Raw genomic sequence first — 17415 nt, forward strand, 5'->3', positions numbered from 1 at the left:
ACAGCAGAAAAGCACCGTCTTGGAGAAGGAAACAATCTCCTTCACATTGATGAGCAGTGTCCAGGAGCAGGAGATCACCGCCCTGGGGGAGAAATGCACTGTCCTGGATCAGAAAAACACCTCCCTGGAGCAGAAAAATACATTCCTAGAGAAGGAAAAGACCACCCTGGAGCAGAAAAGCACCGCCCTGGAGCAGGAGAACATTGCCCTGGAGAAGAAAAATACCGATTTGCAGAAGAAAAACACTATTTTGGAGAAAAAAACCAACACCCTGGAGAAGGAGAACACCGCCCTGACACTGGAAAACACCACTCTGGCACATAGAAATACCACCGTGGAGCAGTACTGTACCATCTTAAAGCAGGAAAATGCTTCATATGAGTGGATAAATGCTAACCTGGAAATGAAGAACACCAGCCTTGATCACAAATGGAAAATCCTGGAGGAGAAAAAAACCATCTGGGAAGAGAAAAACAGCTCCCTGCAATATCAGAACACAACCCTGAAGAAGAAAAGCACTGCTTTGGAGCTGGATAAAACCACTCTGGAGCAAAAAATGGAACTCCTAGAGAAGGAAAAGACCACCCTGGAACAGGAGAACGCCGGCCTGAAGCAGAAGCTGGAAAGCACCGCTCTGGAGCAGGATAACTCAACCTTGAACCTGATCAACGCCGCCCTGGAGCAGGAGAACACTGCCTTGGAGCAGGAGAACACTGCCTTGAAGCTAAAAAGCACCACTCTAGAGCAGAAAATAATGGTGTTGGAGCAAATAAACACTGCCTTGGAACAGATAAACACAGCCTTGGAGCAGAAAAGCACCACCCTGGTGCAGAAAAGCACCGTCCTGGAACAGAACAACACCGTCTTGGAGCAGAACAACACTGTCTTGGAGCAGACAAAAACTGAACTGGAGGAGGGTTACACATCCCTGCAGGAGGAAAATGACATCCGCTGCCAGATAAACACCATCTTGGAAAAGCAAAACAAAGACCTGAAGCTAAATCGCATCGTCCTGCAGTTGACAAGCACCGCCTACGTTCAAGAAAACAGAATGTTGCAGCGTGAAGTGGAACAGCTGAACGAAAGACTGGGGGTCTTGGAGGAGCAACTACCTGAAGAAGAAACCGACGAAGACAGCCAGTCTGTTTCAGGCCAGTCAGCAGGAGGAGGAGTATTCAGACGTGCGGTCAGAGGCTTCACCAATAGACTTCTGAAAATGTGCAGAACAACCTGAGGTACTGGGTTCAAGCAGAGTAATTATAAATAGAGAAGTGTAATCTCGTCGTGGGTTCCATTGGCCTCCCGGTTCCTGTTCTGCCGCCAGCAGGTACTTGCTCAACTGCTAGTGTCGTAGGTCCCACTGACCTCCAAGCCAGTCTCAGGAGATTGGCTGGGAGGTCGATAGAACCTGCGACAATGCTCAGGAGGTCGGTCAGGACTTGACACATCCCCAGCATCCCCAAGGTTCCCACTCTGTCGCCAACACCCACCAAGGTACAAGCTCCGCTGCCAGCGTCCTCCAAGGCTGCTGTTCGCCGGCATCCTCCTCAGATTCTTTTGGTGTTTCTTAGCTGTTTCCATTTAATTCAGCCTTGTTTTCCACATCTGTTCTTCATTAGTGATTCTAATTATGTTTATTTCTTGTTTCTAGTTTTCCTTTGTTCTTGTTTAATTAGGTTCCTTTAGTCTCCTTACTCCTTTGTGTTTGTATTTTGGTTGTTTCCCCTTGTGTAATCTTCCCCCCTTTGCCACTTTCCTTATCCCTTCACAGTCTGCTTCCACTCCCTCCACTCACACCTGCTCATCAGCCCAGGTCCTGCACAGGGGTGCACTTGATAGCACTGTTGCCTTGCAGCAAGAAGGTCCTGGCTTCAATTCCCAGCATGGAGTTCACATGTTCTCCCAATGCATGCGTAGGTTCTCTCCGGGTACTCCGGCTTCCTCCCAAAGTCCAAAAGCATGACTGTTGGGTTAATTGGTTTCTGTACCCATCCTTAGGTATGGATGTGTGCGTGCATGGTTGTTTTGTCCTGCCTCTGTGTTGCTGGCGACCTGTCCAGGGTGTAACCCTTCCTTCTGCTAGAGATAGGCACCAGCACCTCTCCTGACCCCACTGGGACAATGGTGTAAGAAAATGGATCGATGGATCATCCACCCAAGGTCTTTTCTGAAGCTCACAACCTCCAGTATTTAAGCACCTCGTTGCCGGTTTGTCTAGTCACTTTTCTCATTTCTTCCTGGTTTCCTTGTGATCTACCTGTGTCTCCAATTTGTCTTTGTTTTGCACTTATTTTGTTCCCTGGATTTTTTTTTTCATGTTTGTAAGTTTGATTATTCGTTTTTCCATTAAATATTCTTAAATTAACTACGTCTCTCACCTGGTGCACTTGGGTCCACTTATAATCAGGGGTGAAAGTGAGGGGGTACGGGATTTAGCGGGATTTAGCGGGATTTAGCGGGGGAAGCAGCACCTGCAAGAGAGGTGAGCGGCTGTCTGCTGTAAAACATCAATGGGTTCACTGTGCAGCCGTGAGTTCACCCACTAATCAGCCGTGACTGATTAGTTTTTCAAGAACAATTTAAAACGCGACTTAATCAGTTAATGACTACCTTCTTTCTCATTTCATATTGTTTCTGAACTGTTCGTGCTTTGCCAGAGCAGCGGTGCAATACGTTGATCGCGGAAGGTTTTGAGTCGATCTCGGCACGACAGACTGAACGCAGCCAGGAGGCTGAGACCAGCACGTCCTCTGGCTCTTTATGAAACTTTATGAAGGAACAACAAACAAAATCAACTAAACATGTTCAAATTAATGACCCAATGAACAATCTCAGTAATTATTGTTTCAACAAGATGTTGCGCAATTCTGTGCGTTTCGGTTCCATTATCTAAATAAATAGCAGAGCAGGAGTTTAAAATTAACTAATCAACCACCTCTGTGTTCAAGAGAGGTTTATTAATGATCGCAAAATAAATATCAAGCCTGCAAAGCTATCGTAACGGACTGAATGTTGTATTTTGTAATCTCTGGTCGGCTTGTGGAGCGCAGGAGGTTGCCATGGCAACGAGTGTGCTTAAATGACAGAGAGAGACGGAGAGTAAAAAGAGTTGATCACCTGTTCAGGTTGTTTTACCTTTGCTGTGTAGTTCCTGAACATTCAATAAACGACAAACTTGGACTAATTACCTTGTTCTTTGTGACTAACAAACATCAAACACGGTATATATGTTTCATGAAGTATTTAACAAACAAATGGCTTCTTCCGCAATAATTATGTGAAATTAAATTAATTCTCTAATATAAAAAATAGTTTGGTGCGGTCGAGCTCAGAGTCTGAGAGGCTTTTCCTTTATCAAACAATTTAGTTTTTTGCTTCTTATTTAGTGGAAATATTGATGTTGATGAGATTTTCTCCAAAATAATAACCTTTTTCAACCTTTATAGATCCACTGTTGAAAATGAGGCTCTAACATTCACAAATGACAGTGAAATAAAATCCAGTCCAACATCTGGTTTGAGGTGATTCCTCTGGAACCTGTTGGAGGAAAAATATCCCAACTTCAGAAGATGAGCTTTAACCTAACAGAGCTCTGTGGTTCCTCCTGTCAGAATGAGAGTCAGGGTGAGGAGGCGCCATGTTAGGAAGAGAAGTGGAAGCTGCAGGATCTTCAGAACAAACAGGTCATGATGCTGGGCTACTGATTATCCCTCTGTCTGGACACAGGATCAATAGAACCAGTTTAAAAGCTAAATGAATGGTTATATGCCAGGCATGGAAAACTGGGATGCACTCCATGCCATGATGTTCAGGATTTAGGTCTCATGACATCTCAAGGTGTCAACATTGCAGCCAGTGGGCTGAGAGACATACAGCTTTATTTTGTAGTAATTCAAGAGCTACCAGCTTTTATCGCTTTGCAAAAAAAAAATTAATCAGCACAGAAACTCCAAAGCACACAAAGAAGCTTTTTTTTTTGTCATAGTACCCCCCAACTACTTTCACCTCTGGTTCTACCTTCACAGTCTGTGCTGGACGTTTGGCTGTCCTCGGGTATCAGTGGTATTTATAAAGACTCTAATTGCCCAAGTGTCTGAAAAGTGGAAATTTGGAGAGTAGCTGGCTAATGAGCAGCCTTCAAGAGGGTCAGTATTTAGCCGAAGCAATGGTGAGAGTGGCTCTGTGGTAAAGGTCGCATACCTTCAGGGGAAAAAGGCCACAGTATGATGGGTGGACAGAGAGAACGGGGACTGTCCAATATTTACCTGGTATTAAGAAAAACAACTGGACTGTAGAGAAAATACAGCAAAATTCCTTTTTGGTGAGAAAACATTACCACTTCATCAAGAAGTTGCAGCAGAGTCCACTTGTAAACAGTCTGTAGTTAATACAAAGATCTCCAAGGGTAAACAGAGACATTGTGGAAAGTCGATGCTTCACTGATCTCTCACTAATTGATGCTACAAGACCAAAACTGAGGGGCCGGTTTAATTAAATCCCTGAAATAACCTCGAAGATCTCTTTCCACATCCGGGTGACAAATCATACCCATTATTGACACATTGCTTATTTGAGAACATGGAGTTACATGCGACTAAATAAACACCCTTCTACTCTTGTCCGATAACTGGGAGAGAGAAACTGCACCTTTGAGTTTGATTTTACATGTCAGGGCCTATTGATGGTGATCTGGACTTGACAAAGTGTAAAAGCTATCTATATTTACCTTGATGCATACAAAAAAGATACAAAAGTTGTTATTCATTAGAAAACTGTTAGTGGAAAAGCAACATGTAGCATGGCTTTTAATACTAGATTTGAAGAAAGCAGCAGTCACTTTCTGCTAATGGATTTTATTATTTTATGAGTTTGCACAATGCCAAATAGGAAATACATCATCAATGACCTTAAAATTATAGATATATTTTTCTTATTGAATTATTTTACACAAATGTACAAGCCACGCTGTGTTATTCGTGTGACCAGCCATCACGCTGTGTGTCGTGTTTTGTGATTTTGTAAAATGTCTTAGTGATTGAAAGAGAACATGCTCAAATGAAAAAAAGGGCCTTTTCATTTTTTATTATTTATAATGTAGTTAAATATTCTGATTTTCTCAATGCCTGCAATCTCTATTTAGAAGCAGTTACATTTCAGTTTATTCATTTTTATTTAATTCCCAAACAAAACTGCAGTTTCCCTGTTTTCAAGAAAATCTAAATCAAATGACTACTTGACACACACAATAAGTGGTTTGAGGTTTTTGTTTAGAAATAAACCAGTGAGTGTTGTATCTACGGGAGGCACGACATATCTGCATCAGCTAATGTCTACTTATCCATCTGGTAAGTAAAACTGAACTTGCACTATTGTTCATTTCCATCTTCTTTTTGCTGCTTTTGTGTTTCAGAAGGGGGAGGAAGTTGACCATGTGGTATTTGTTCATCAGTGATAATGACGCTGTACAGAATTATGGGGTGTTAACCAAAGCAGAAAATAATGTAGGTGGTGTGGTCGGTCACTTTCAGTGTCAAAAGTGTAGCTAAATATATACATTATTGGTAAACATAAGTTATTGGCCTCGACAACAGTAATATCGGCCCAATTTTCATATCAGTGCATCCCCTATAAGTAATTACTTTTCTTTTCTTTTTTTTTTCTTTTCTTTAAAGCAGTCACAGTTCAGAGCACAAGTTATTTTATTCAAGTTTATTATGGAAAAAAAAATGACATTAAGGATGACAAAAAAATTTGACACAATTTAAATAAAAATAAAACTCAACATTCAGTTTATATTGTTATAATTACTTTTATACTTTGTTTATAAAGCTGAATGATTTTTGTTCTTGCAGAGATATTCCCTCTAGCCAGAGAACCCACTCTCCCATAACTGTTTATGGTGGAATTATAAATATGTATTAAAACATCCATCCTGCTACTGTACATGACAACAAGTCTCTGCATTAAAAAAAAAAAAATCAGTTTCAACTTTAACTTGCGACCTTGGTGGGAAACCCTCTTTGAGAGCATAGTGTTGTACAGATGGGTTTGCACTACGTCCAACCACCATCCACAGTCAAGTAACACACAAAGATCTCTTTTAAAATTAAATCACACAGAATTATCTGAACATGAATAACTCTGCCATATGTTAATATGTTAACTCTTGATTAGCTGATAGCCCCGACTGGTCTCTACTGTTTCTAACACTTTGTGTTGATTAGGGACACAGTACCTTTTCGCTTATGAATGTCCTTTTGCAACGATTGCTGCTTGATTAGCATTCTGGTTTTTGCACCCATCAAATAATACAGCATATTTCCTGATTTTTTTGTCAAATCTCTACCCATCTACGTTTTTTTTTTTTGCTGTATTAATTTTTACTAAGCATGCTGTTTGAACAGTTCTGAATATAAACAAGTAGTATACCAACATTATGCTGTGATCGTCTTACAGAGCAGCTAAATAAACGGATACAAGAGGCCAGCATTAGGAAAGTCCCCTGATGTCACTGTGTGCTCAGTGTTCTGTCCCCTGCGCCTAACGTAGGTAGCTTTTACATTCTTATGACAGCGTTTTCCTAAAAACATTAAAAATAAAATCAAATCATTATGTCCTCGGAGGTTTTAATATGTAAACAGGTGAGATTTTTTCTTTCCTGACCACCACAGATGAGAACAGACAGCAGTATATAATAACAACAACTAAAGATATGAGACTTAAAAGATTTAATTTGACAATACTTGAAGCACCACCAGCTTTTTAGACAATATTTAACTATAAATTCAGGAAGCATTGGCCTCAAGTGCGTACAGGCTGATCACTCCTGCCATGGGGTAATGTGAAGGTGGGCATCTTCACAAACACAATAGATCATTTTAACAGCTTTAGTGCTATGATACACTCCTGCTCTGCTGACTGATATTGCAGGGGTTTAAAATTGTAGAGTGGAAAAAAAAGGCATCGTTGAGCTCCTCAAGTTATGGTTCACTATTAAAGACTGTGTAATGAAATGAAAAAAAGCTTGGTTTTGTCGCCCGATAATGTTGTGCTAGTTTTTCAGAAGAACCGTTTAACAAAAAAAGCACCACACAGTTGCCAAGCAGCATGCAAAGCAGCCATGTCTCAGACTTGGCTCCGTCTTGAACAGCTTGAGTGGTTGTTCTCAGTGTTTGAATGCAACATAATCTCATTATTGTGTTCTTGTATAATCTTACCAGACAGAAAAGTCTCCTCCAGTTCACAGCACAACGGGAAAAAAAAAGATACACAAAAAGGAGAACAATTCAGACTCGGTAACATTCAATCCAGGGCCTGAATTATTTTGCAATGAAAATACAGGGAGGCATATCAGTGATCTGACCATTTGTTTCAGAAAAGCTCCAGAGACGTTAAGCAGCATGTAGGCAGGGATGAATGGCAAATCTATAGATTTATGGAAAATGACTTTCTAATCCAAACGTTGACCCAGACCAGCAGTAGTCATCTCCTGTGAGTCGTCACGGTTAGCTGGAGAGGAGTGGTCGTGGTGATAAGGCGTCAGCAGTCACTCAAAAAATGGAATATTTTTTACAGGCTCCCGTAAGCACAAAAAAAAAATAAAAAAGAGAAAGAAACAGAAAAAAAACTACAAGACGAAGAGGACGACTTGAGGAGAAAACCCATTTGGTCCTCTTGACTAAAAATAAGGCTCGAGTTCACCATGGCCTGTTTCTTTAAAAGACAGCCACTTCCAGGCTGACTGACTGGTCTGTTGTACATGCATGTTGGAGCACACAGTTCAATCACTGCTGTTCGTTGTGCTCTACACACCAGGCTGTTTTAAACAATGTAGTGCATTTCCTGGACTGTGGTTCCCATGTCTGACTCCAGATAAGTACTGAGCATTTCTCCCCTTGAGATCCTTTTGCCTTCTTCCAGAGACGATAAAACATAACTCCGTTCACATCCCTTATGACGAAGACGCTCGCTCTAAATCACATATTTGCGTCTCCAACATTACTTTTCGTTGTGAGGGATAAAAATCTCGAGTTCTGTTCGTGCTTTTCCAAAATCCACACAAACAAATTAAAAAAGGACTAACAGCCCGATTATTGGGAACACAAGTGCAGAGCAACACAAATAGTGTTGGGTGTTAAACAGCCGGTGGGAGTCAAGAGTTGTGATGCTCCAGGGTCCAGCCTGTGTGTCACCCCCTCCCTAGGCGCGCTCTCTGGATGAAAAGGTCCATCTGAGCCCCCGCAAGGCGGGTTAACAAGAAATCGGGCTTTAGACAGCCAACCTGTGTGAGCTCCATCACTGCCCAGGTGGTCAGACGGAGAACTCGGAGCCGCCGCGGCGACCCTGGGTCATCACCAACAGACGGCGCAGACGCAGGCCCGTGAACGGGTTGCACCACAGAAGGGACGGTGGACCCCCAAAAACAGATTTCATTCCGTCCCACCTCATGTGACGCTCCCATGTTGGCTTCTCGTTTTTAAGACGTTCAATCTCCTGGAAGACATGGAAATCAGTTCAGAAAGACTCAGATTGTGTGACTTTTGAATAAATGATCTCAAGTGAATTTCTAACATTTCAGTTCCCCTGACAGAACCTCAGTAGCGTAACGGAAACCTGACCTACTTATCTTTTACCCATCTAGATGTTCAGTTCGTTTATTTATACCTGCATCTGAATAATAAATATAACCTGAAATCAGTCATTCTGACTTGAGAACCTAAAAACAAAGCTTGTTTTGTATGTATGTGCACCAGTTTAGCATAGATGCTACTGCAACTTTTTACACCAAACAGCTACTATAAAGCAGCTTTATTTATTATTCTAGATCACATATTTTACAAAAAGACTTACAAAAGGCAAGTGTAATATATGCAATTAAGGTTTCATCCAGACTTCTTATCAGTCTGTGTAATTATGCATAACATACTAATAGTTTGGTCAACCTTCCAGCTTTATGCCTACCCAGCTTGAAAATCACAAATCTAAACCCAGAGCAGCAAACGGTGATGGAGTTACTGACCGTCTCATCATTGCAGATGGAGTGAATCTGTGTGCCGAACATCACAGCTGTAAAAGTGAGGAAGAGGATGGCTTCAAGACAGAGGAAGATCAGCAACAAGACCGACACCCCCGGTGAGAAGTCACTGCACTCTGAACAGGACAAAAAAAAAAAGAACACATCACAGGTCTGTACAGTGTAGAGGAGCGACTGAAATGAGTTTCATATGAACATTTTTGCTATGCTTAAAGCAGGCTGTGTAAATCTGAATAGAAGACACAGTGTTGAGGTTCTGCCTCATAAAGCAGTGGGAGCTGGTAATCTACCGACAGATGTAGAAAAACTCATTCAGCAATCTTGTCGGCTGCAGAAACTGTTTACAAAGCAAAAGAACAGCATTTTCTTCATAGCCAAGAGACGCAGTGTAATTTGAATTAATACTAAAAAATGAGCTGATTCATTCCTGCAGACCACAGTGAAGCATAAAGAGCAATAGCAAGTGAATGAGGATTCATTCACCAGAATTGTAAGAAACAATTCTGGTGATCTCTGAGCAGAAGCAGGAGAAGTACCTTTATTTCCTCTGATCTCTGCATCTCCACTTGTCTATTTTAAGATGCAATTCTAAATTCCCTTCACATTTTGAAACGTCTTTTAACGCAAACTTATCTTGCCAGTTCTTACCGTTCCACTGCACCTTAATACATGTGAAGAAGTGCATCCCACTGAGGCCCAGAGCATGGGCGGAAATCAAGGCTATGTACATCTGTGGAGCAAAAACAATGGAAAAAGAAACAAAAGCATGGAATTTCTACATGAAAAAATGAGACAATTCACACAAAAGTTCCTGTTTTATTGCTTCATTTTCCATCAATGAAAGTGTGAATGGCAGGGGGAGCTGCAACACTCAGCCATATGTGGCAGCTTTATTTTTCTGTCTTCAGAATAATCCAGTCAGGGTTGGAAGCCATAAAAAGTGCTGATCTTATCAAGGGAGTCCCAGATGGCAGCGAGTGCACATTTAATGTAGGTCTGCTGCTGCTCTTCACTACAGCACCGAGCTCTGAACTTCAGCTGATCAAAGGGAGGTTCTGCCTCCACAAAAATAAACATAGTTTCATAATGTTATAAGCTCAGACAATTTCAAAGAACATAATCATATTTAGGAATTAAGAAACAAAACAAGCGACATGCACATTTTACTACAGCAGTGATAACATTTCAAAAGAGCTGGCGATCTGTGTCACACCCTCTTGCAAGATTCGCCACTTCCTTCCTTAACGTCTGTGTACTTACAGTAAAAAGAACGAAGTATCTCTGATTCTTTTCTCCCACGCAGTTATTGACCCAGGGACAGTGATGATCCATCTTCCGGATGCATCGTTTACAAATGCTGCAGGGAGGAGACACAGGTTAGCTTGAGAAAACAGGAATATAGTCATAAACACAGTTTTGATAAATATCCATATTGTTGAGTTAGCTGGGTTAAGCAATTTTAATTTCAACATACAGAAGAGTTTGTATGTGTGAGTAGCACTAGCTCAGAGACGAACTGATGCAGCTGAAAGCTTAGTTTAAATTTGCTGTCTGTAAAACTGTTGATCACACTGACATTTTGCTGCAGTTTGAGTGCTGTCAAACACAAGTGAGTGTTTTTTAAGCATTAATGCGTCAAAACATCCCACTGCTAGGCAGAAGAAAGGATAAACAGCTTTTGTCACCCACCTGCAGTGGTGTGCTCTTTCAGGTTTGATGCTGCAACACTTTGGACACTTGTAGATGACTTCTCCAGGCTTCAGCTGCAGGCTCTCCATGTACTCCTTGGTTGCATTGCCCTTAGGAACTGCACCCTAAAGTGTGGCAAAGGCAGCAAGGCAACTCACTTCAGTTGATGCATAATTTTATTAAATTACGTTGTGATTTTATGTCTCTATTAAAACTGGCACAACTAAAAGAGAACAAGTCTAACTAATATGAGCATTTGTTTCCTGGCTACCCATATATCAGATCATATCCCTCTGACTGGTAAGCAGCTGAAAGTGTCCAAAGATTCCCAGCCCCTTGAGGTTTGAACTGCTTTGTAACTTCAATTGTTAAATGTAACTCTTGTTCATAAACTCATCTTTTCTCTCTAGTCTCTGACACAGTTGATGTCATAATATAAACTGACTGGGAAATGTTAAAAACTCATATGAAAATGAAGTGAAAACTCCTCTTTTATCAGAGAGGTGAAGATGTGAACTCTGATGTTGAATTACATTGAAGCCCTGAAGCTCAGTCTTGGTTAAAGGAGCTACTCTCCAGAGTCTATGCACAGAACGTCCTACAGCAAACTATTCCCAGCTCGGTGTCCCATATTATATCAGCAAGTGACTGGCTCTGTACCGGGAGCTGTAACTTCAACTCTTCTCTGACTGCAAAAACCAGAATAAATGTAAATACCTTCCTTTGCATGTACAGTAATATGCTATTTGAAACTCCTTTCGTTACTCCACTTTGCATCTAAGTGTTTAATACATCTAATATCTTCCCACTGTACTGAGTGTGACGGTCCTTACTGGGTCAGTCAACATGGTGCGTAGGTGTGACGCCAGCGCGAGCACAGCCAGCGAGTTGAAGGTGGCCCCGTTCAGCAGAGAGTACCAGAAGTTCTTGGCAGGCAGGAGCATGACAAAGTTCACCACAAACTCTGCGTACAGGACCAGAAACCAGGTCATGGTGGCGCACACCATGCCGCAGCTGTCCTGAATGAACCAGACCGTGCGGTTCCCTTCTGAGTGCCCTGCGTTTGGACCTCCGACCATCACCCCGGCTCCCAGGCTGCCCGCCTCTACGTCCGCGCCGGCGGCCAGCAGCGGGTGGTGCTGCTCCATGTCTCGTAGCCGGTGGTTTGAAGACTCCATCGTGCCCTGTGGAAGAAACAAAAACTGACGTTGAGTCTTTTGGCTTCATTTTGACAAACTACTGACATAAAGGAAGTAATTAAAACAAGAGATAAAACTACTTAAGTGAAAGTCGTCTTTAGAAATGGACTGATGTCATTTTATTTCGCACCTTTAGGAAATGCTTAAAATATGGTCACTGGTTCTCAGTTTGCCTTGCAGCTCCCCCTGTCAGAAGCCTGAGTCACCAAAGCTTTTAACTTTTGTTTTCAGGCCAAGGTCGGCGGGTAACATTCAGCAGAAACAGGAAGACAAAGTCCACAGCTTCAAGATCAATCAATGGCTACCCATGTCTCTTTGGAAAACTGATCCAAAGGCTGCAGTCCATATGGGCTAATAATAATCTGCTGCTGCCAGGCCTGATTGTTATTGACCCATAGAACTGAAGAAAACAGAGTTTCAGGTTTTTATAGAGTAAAAGAGGAGACCAGAAATGCAATTTACTGAGAGGTCATTTCTAAAAGCATCCACCTGTCTGTATCAAAACATCATCAGAACTCAAACTGTAACAACATAGGGGGAAAAAACCCCAACATTGTCAATTTCTACAAAATAAAAAAGAAAACAACATTTAATGTTCCTTTAAAAGATTCATGACTCTCACATCTCCTTTAAACTGCAATGCTTCAGCAACAATCAAGATGGATCAATCGAGGTTGTAAATATTTTATCCAGACAAGCATGTGCCACAACTGGAGAGGATGAAGACCAAATAAATACCGTTTTTAATATTAGTAATAAATAAATACACCAATCCCAAAATTCAGAACAGGGTGGCACATCTTTCTCCTTTCTAACCTTCAAAACACACAGCTGCTGCTGCTGCTACATACACTGACATTGATTCCATTTTTCTATTGTTTTAATTTCACTCTTCATCAAAAATATGAGAACATGTCTGGGAAGCTGTAAACGGTTTGAAATCATAGTAGAACCGTCAATATTTTTAGACACGGCAGTAAAACTAGGCTCAGGTTTTAAAAGTCTGACATCATCCTACACACTAAGGGAAACTGATCTGTACAACTCAACTGAAGATGTCTGTATTTATTGATGTTTTTAGGAACTGAACAGAGGTATGAGCTACAGATTGTTTTGGAATCTGAGCAAAACTAGCATTTATGTCAAAAACAACAGGGAAGAAATGTTTGATCATTCTCCAATAAAAAAAAAATAAATAATGAACCTGCAAAAAAAAGTTACATTTTAAACTTAAAATTACCCAAATGTAATAGTCTGTATAATTATGCATACTAGCAGAAAACAGGAGCAGTGGAAATCATCATTAAAACAGTACAACTACTTTTTCTCAATTAGCTAACCACCAAATGTCAGGGGAAATGCAACATGCATGTACATTTTTGGCCTGCTTTTTAAAAAAATTAGATATCATTTAAATAACTGCCCGAAGTTGTGGTAGAAAGAAAGCTAGTTTAAGTTGTAAACAACTTCTAGTTTGGTGAAAGGTCCATTCAGCTGCTCTGAAGCAAAATGTGTCTGTCTCATTTAAAGTAAATGAGACATTTCCAGTGACACGGCTGGTGCTGAGCTGTCAACTTTTAGCTAGCAGCCTTGCAGATGTTTGCTTCTCTTGTCGTCCACTCACTTCCTCTGCAAAATGGAAAGCAGGACTTCAAGGTTTTTGTCCTGTTTCCCTAACACTTGACTGTGGGTGTTCTCTTAGAGAGACCAGTTTTACTGCATCAGACCCCACCCTTTGTTTTAAAATTACCTGTAATTTATATATATTATTACTTAATTATATATGTCTGTTGAACGAGGAACATCAGGAATGAGTACTTAAGGATTTTTCGACAGTTGTTTCACTGAGTTTTCTTTTCAGTTGTGTAACTAATGTGGGACAAATATTTTATGCTGAAACGTTGACTTCCCAGCAGCATACATCAGCTTTTGCTCCAGGCTTGTTTTAAGAGCTGCAGACAAGCCTCTAGGTGTTTGGAAAAAGGAAACGGAAAATAAAACGAGATTGGTTTTTTGCTTATAAATAAGTAATAGGGAAAAAAATGGCCAGTCGATAAACTACAGTAAATTCCTTTTTACTGTCCACATATGAATCAGAAGATACTTTTAGCAGTACAACAGTATTGATTTTCTTGAAGTGAAGTTAAGAAGGATCGATTAAAGTCCCACTAAATGACTGTCCAGCTGACTGGACTCAGGGAAAAAATATTTGTCTCCCTCATATTTTCTTTTGAAAACCAGCAATCTGGCTAAAGCCACCTTACAAAATAGATCGCTGCTGTCAGCACATCCAATACGTCCATAACACACTTTCATTAAACAGCAGCCCACATGGAAATTAACACCAAGAAAAAAACAACAATTCTAATTGTGATTTATTCTGCTGGAGGTTTCTTCCTGTTCAAAGGGAGTTGTTCCTTTCCACTGTTACCATTTGCTTATTCAGGAGAAGCAGCTGGGCTTTGTTAGAGACCTGCTTATCATCTGGCATCATAAAGCGATTTTTACTGCACTTTTATAGAATGAGAGTTGAACTGAAATGTCTGACAGAGCGATCTTTAGGAATGGATCGTGCATTGGATTTGTTTGTCTTGTCCAATCCCTTGAGGTTACGTTTGCTGTAAATTGAATAAATAAACTGAATGTAATCATATATAGATAGCTTAACTTAATCCAACTACATACAAAAAAAGTCCAAGAAACAATAAAAACCTATTTTCCTGAGACTATTACCGAAGTAAAACTCCATTAATTCTGATACAAACGGAGGCTGATTTTTAAGAGACACATCAAGAAATCAAATACTAAGGTATTGAAGATGCACCAATTAAATTAGCAAGTTTCCTGATTTCTCATTGATAATTAGTAATTCAAACAATGCAAAATCATAAATCACAATTTCTTGTCTTTAAACTCATACACAAATAGAATTTATCTTCATATAACACTTTTACATTTTTGATAACCTAAACATTCAGTAAATTATGATACTTTTAATACAAATTTGACATAATTCAGAATGTCTGTTATGACAACTTGATATTAACCAAGAAATCATTACTGTTTAAACTTTACCTCTAATAACATAAAGTTACCTAATTTTTAAAGTGCAATGAATAATACTTTTATAACAAATTTATATCAGTAATGATTATATCAGTAAAGAACTTAATCTTTTTCTTTGACTGTCTCGTATATCTCCCCATGTTTTAAGTTTTCTAAGCCACCCTTAGAGTAAGGAATGCAAGTTCCCCACCTTTTACACAAGACAAAAAGAGCTAGTATAGTTTTAAGAAATGTGAGACTGTCAATTTCAACATACCTGATATTACTGAGCTTTACAACAACATGCTGTGGTGTGCTGAGCACCATTAAGGAAGAAGCACATGTGCACAGATGGGAACTTTGGCTGAGACCTGAAAAGAACAGAGAATGGAAAATGTGTCATTGCAGAGCAAATGCCTTCAAAAAGTTGAAGATTTACTGTAAAAATACTAGTTGAAGCTCAACACCATCGTGTATCTGTCAGGATTTTCTTTTACTAAATACTTCTAAATGTGTCAGTAAATCTTAGAAAGAAGGCACGATAAACTACACCATTATTAAACGTTGTACTGAAGAAGTCAGCTCAAGCTTTCATTTTAGATCACCACTATTTACAGAAGTCTGACTTCCTCTCTGGATGTCATGTAGGATTTGCCAACTGCTCAGGAAACACGCCCATCATTTTTCGTAATAAGGTAACACCGCATTTGTTTTTTCTTCCAAATAGAGAGCTCAGGTTTTACAGACCCTGTTGCTGCCAAAGGTTTGGTCTAATTCCCTCTTTATTTTTTCATTGTCAGTCAAAATAACCTTTGTAATAATAAACCAAAAGCCAGTTAACCTGAGCTCCCTAAACACCACCTTCAGTTATATCATCTGATGTCGGTGTGGCAAAGGTATGAGTAATGTTCAATAAGCCATACGCAGAATTTGCATTTTTCCCTTCCTGTTAGTCCTAATAATAACTGAAAGGACTCTCTCAGACGCGATAAGCCCAGACGTCTCCATCTGCCCAAATATACCTCATCACACCGAGCTGGCTGCTGGATCTCGCTGGCTAACTAGCCGCTGAAAGAAGCTAACAAACGATAGCATGCTAGCTGTGTATGCAAATACCTCAGCACTGTCAGCTGAATTACATACCTTTGCCGACTTTGCCTCGTACGCGAGGAACTCCTTATCAGTATATTTCTATTTCCATTTATATTAAACCCGCAGCCAACACAGTGGAGCATCGGCAGATTGAGCACATCGCTCAAACAACAGGCTGACAGTGACCAGTAACGACGAAGCTTCCGGGGCTTCGCTTCGGCTTTTCCCGCTGTCATTCGCAACTCTCCGGCGAATGATGTCGTTCCAAATAGCGCCACCCTGTGCTCAAAGGCAGAAGTGAAATACAAAAATGCATTAATGTCAAACGTCCACTAACAGGCGCTATTGGACAGATTTCGTAACATTTTTGCCAGACAAAACGGCACCCCATATTTCAACCAAAAGACAAAACGTCAAATATAAAATGCTGAACTGAAGTAAAGACTAAATAAACAATCACATAAAATTATTTGTTTCTTCATATATGACAATGTACATAAAAACAGAGCTCAAAGACAAAAGATGTACGGCATCAGATTATGACTTTTTTTCCCTGCTAATTTCCTTTTAAGTCCCAGCAGGGACAGAAAAAAATAGATTAATTGATAAAACAAAAACAAACAAACAAAGATGTGAAAACCTAAACTGCAGTGAAGCTAATTTGTCCCATATCTTTTTCCCATACACTTTAGAATGAACATGTGGTATAAGATATCCCAAAGTCATTTATTAGATGGAGCCAACCTTAAGCACATACAGTTAGCCTCTTGAATTATTATTGGTGTTCTTTAAACATGTTGCATCAAAAAAATCATACCATCATTTCTTATTTTGCTTTTGGTTTAGCTTCTCCAGCCTCGCTGGAACCAAGCTTGCTGTGTTCTGAAGTTGCTGCTTCTCACTATTAGCTAAACTTGTAAAAGGTATGAAAGTATTTATGAGGAATTCAACAAAGCAGAAAACAGTTTCCGTCCTGTTTGCTGCAAGACTAAAACATTAATGCCATCCACTTTTCCAGTCCTCTTCGGTATTGTTGGATATGCGCCGAGAATGCCACTGCAAAACAGAAAATTCTGATTCAGTGAAATGTTTGGATTGACCCAAACCAAAGTCTCTAATCAGCTGAGGACAGATGCCCAACTAGCCTCCCCAGTGGGGGCAGCGGCCCCAATTGTCATGTGTCTCCCAGGAGCAGATAATAAAGCCAAGACAAAGCAGCTTGGACGCTTTCTTCTCCGAGTCTGCAACCACGCGCTGAGCGCTCAGAGCTTCCTGCCCTCTCCTGTTCTGGTTCAGAGCCAGTATCAGCTGTCTATTTTAGAGGGGCAAGAGAAAAAATACCCAGCAATCCTCTAA

At 40.4% G+C, this 17415-nt stretch overlaps 1 protein-coding gene and 1 long non-coding RNA gene across 2 annotated transcripts; one reads left to right on the forward strand and one right to left on the reverse strand.

The window, feature by feature from the left end:
- The first annotated feature begins 666 nt into the window (after nt 1–666).
- Nucleotides 667–2365, forward strand: LOC145551135 (uncharacterized). The gene is made up of 3 exons (XR_014086956.1): nt 667–1494; nt 1772–1913; nt 1999–2365. It is a non-coding gene; the product is annotated as an uncharacterized LOC145551135 (long non-coding RNA).
- A 3329-nt stretch (nt 2366–5694) lies between these two features.
- On the reverse strand, nt 5695–16338 carry zdhhc7 (zDHHC palmitoyltransferase 7). The gene is made up of 8 exons (XM_008405725.3): nt 16111–16338; nt 15245–15338; nt 11557–11907; nt 10724–10848; nt 10295–10391; nt 9683–9764; nt 9020–9150; nt 5695–8493 (listed from the first exon to the last, which is right to left on the reverse strand). Exons 3-8 carry the CDS (start codon nt 11899–11901, stop codon nt 8311–8313), a joined length of 963 nt encoding a protein of 320 aa, XP_008403947.1. The 5' UTR covers nt 11902–11907; nt 15245–15338; nt 16111–16338; the 3' UTR covers nt 5695–8310.
- Between the last annotated feature and the right edge of the window lie 1077 nt (nt 16339–17415).

The sequence above is a fragment of the Poecilia reticulata genome, chromosome 3 (assembly GCF_904066995.2).
Source record: "Poecilia reticulata chromosome 3, P_reticulata-male-v2, whole genome shotgun sequence".
NCBI lineage: Eukaryota > Metazoa > Chordata > Actinopteri > Cyprinodontiformes > Poeciliidae > Poecilia > Poecilia reticulata.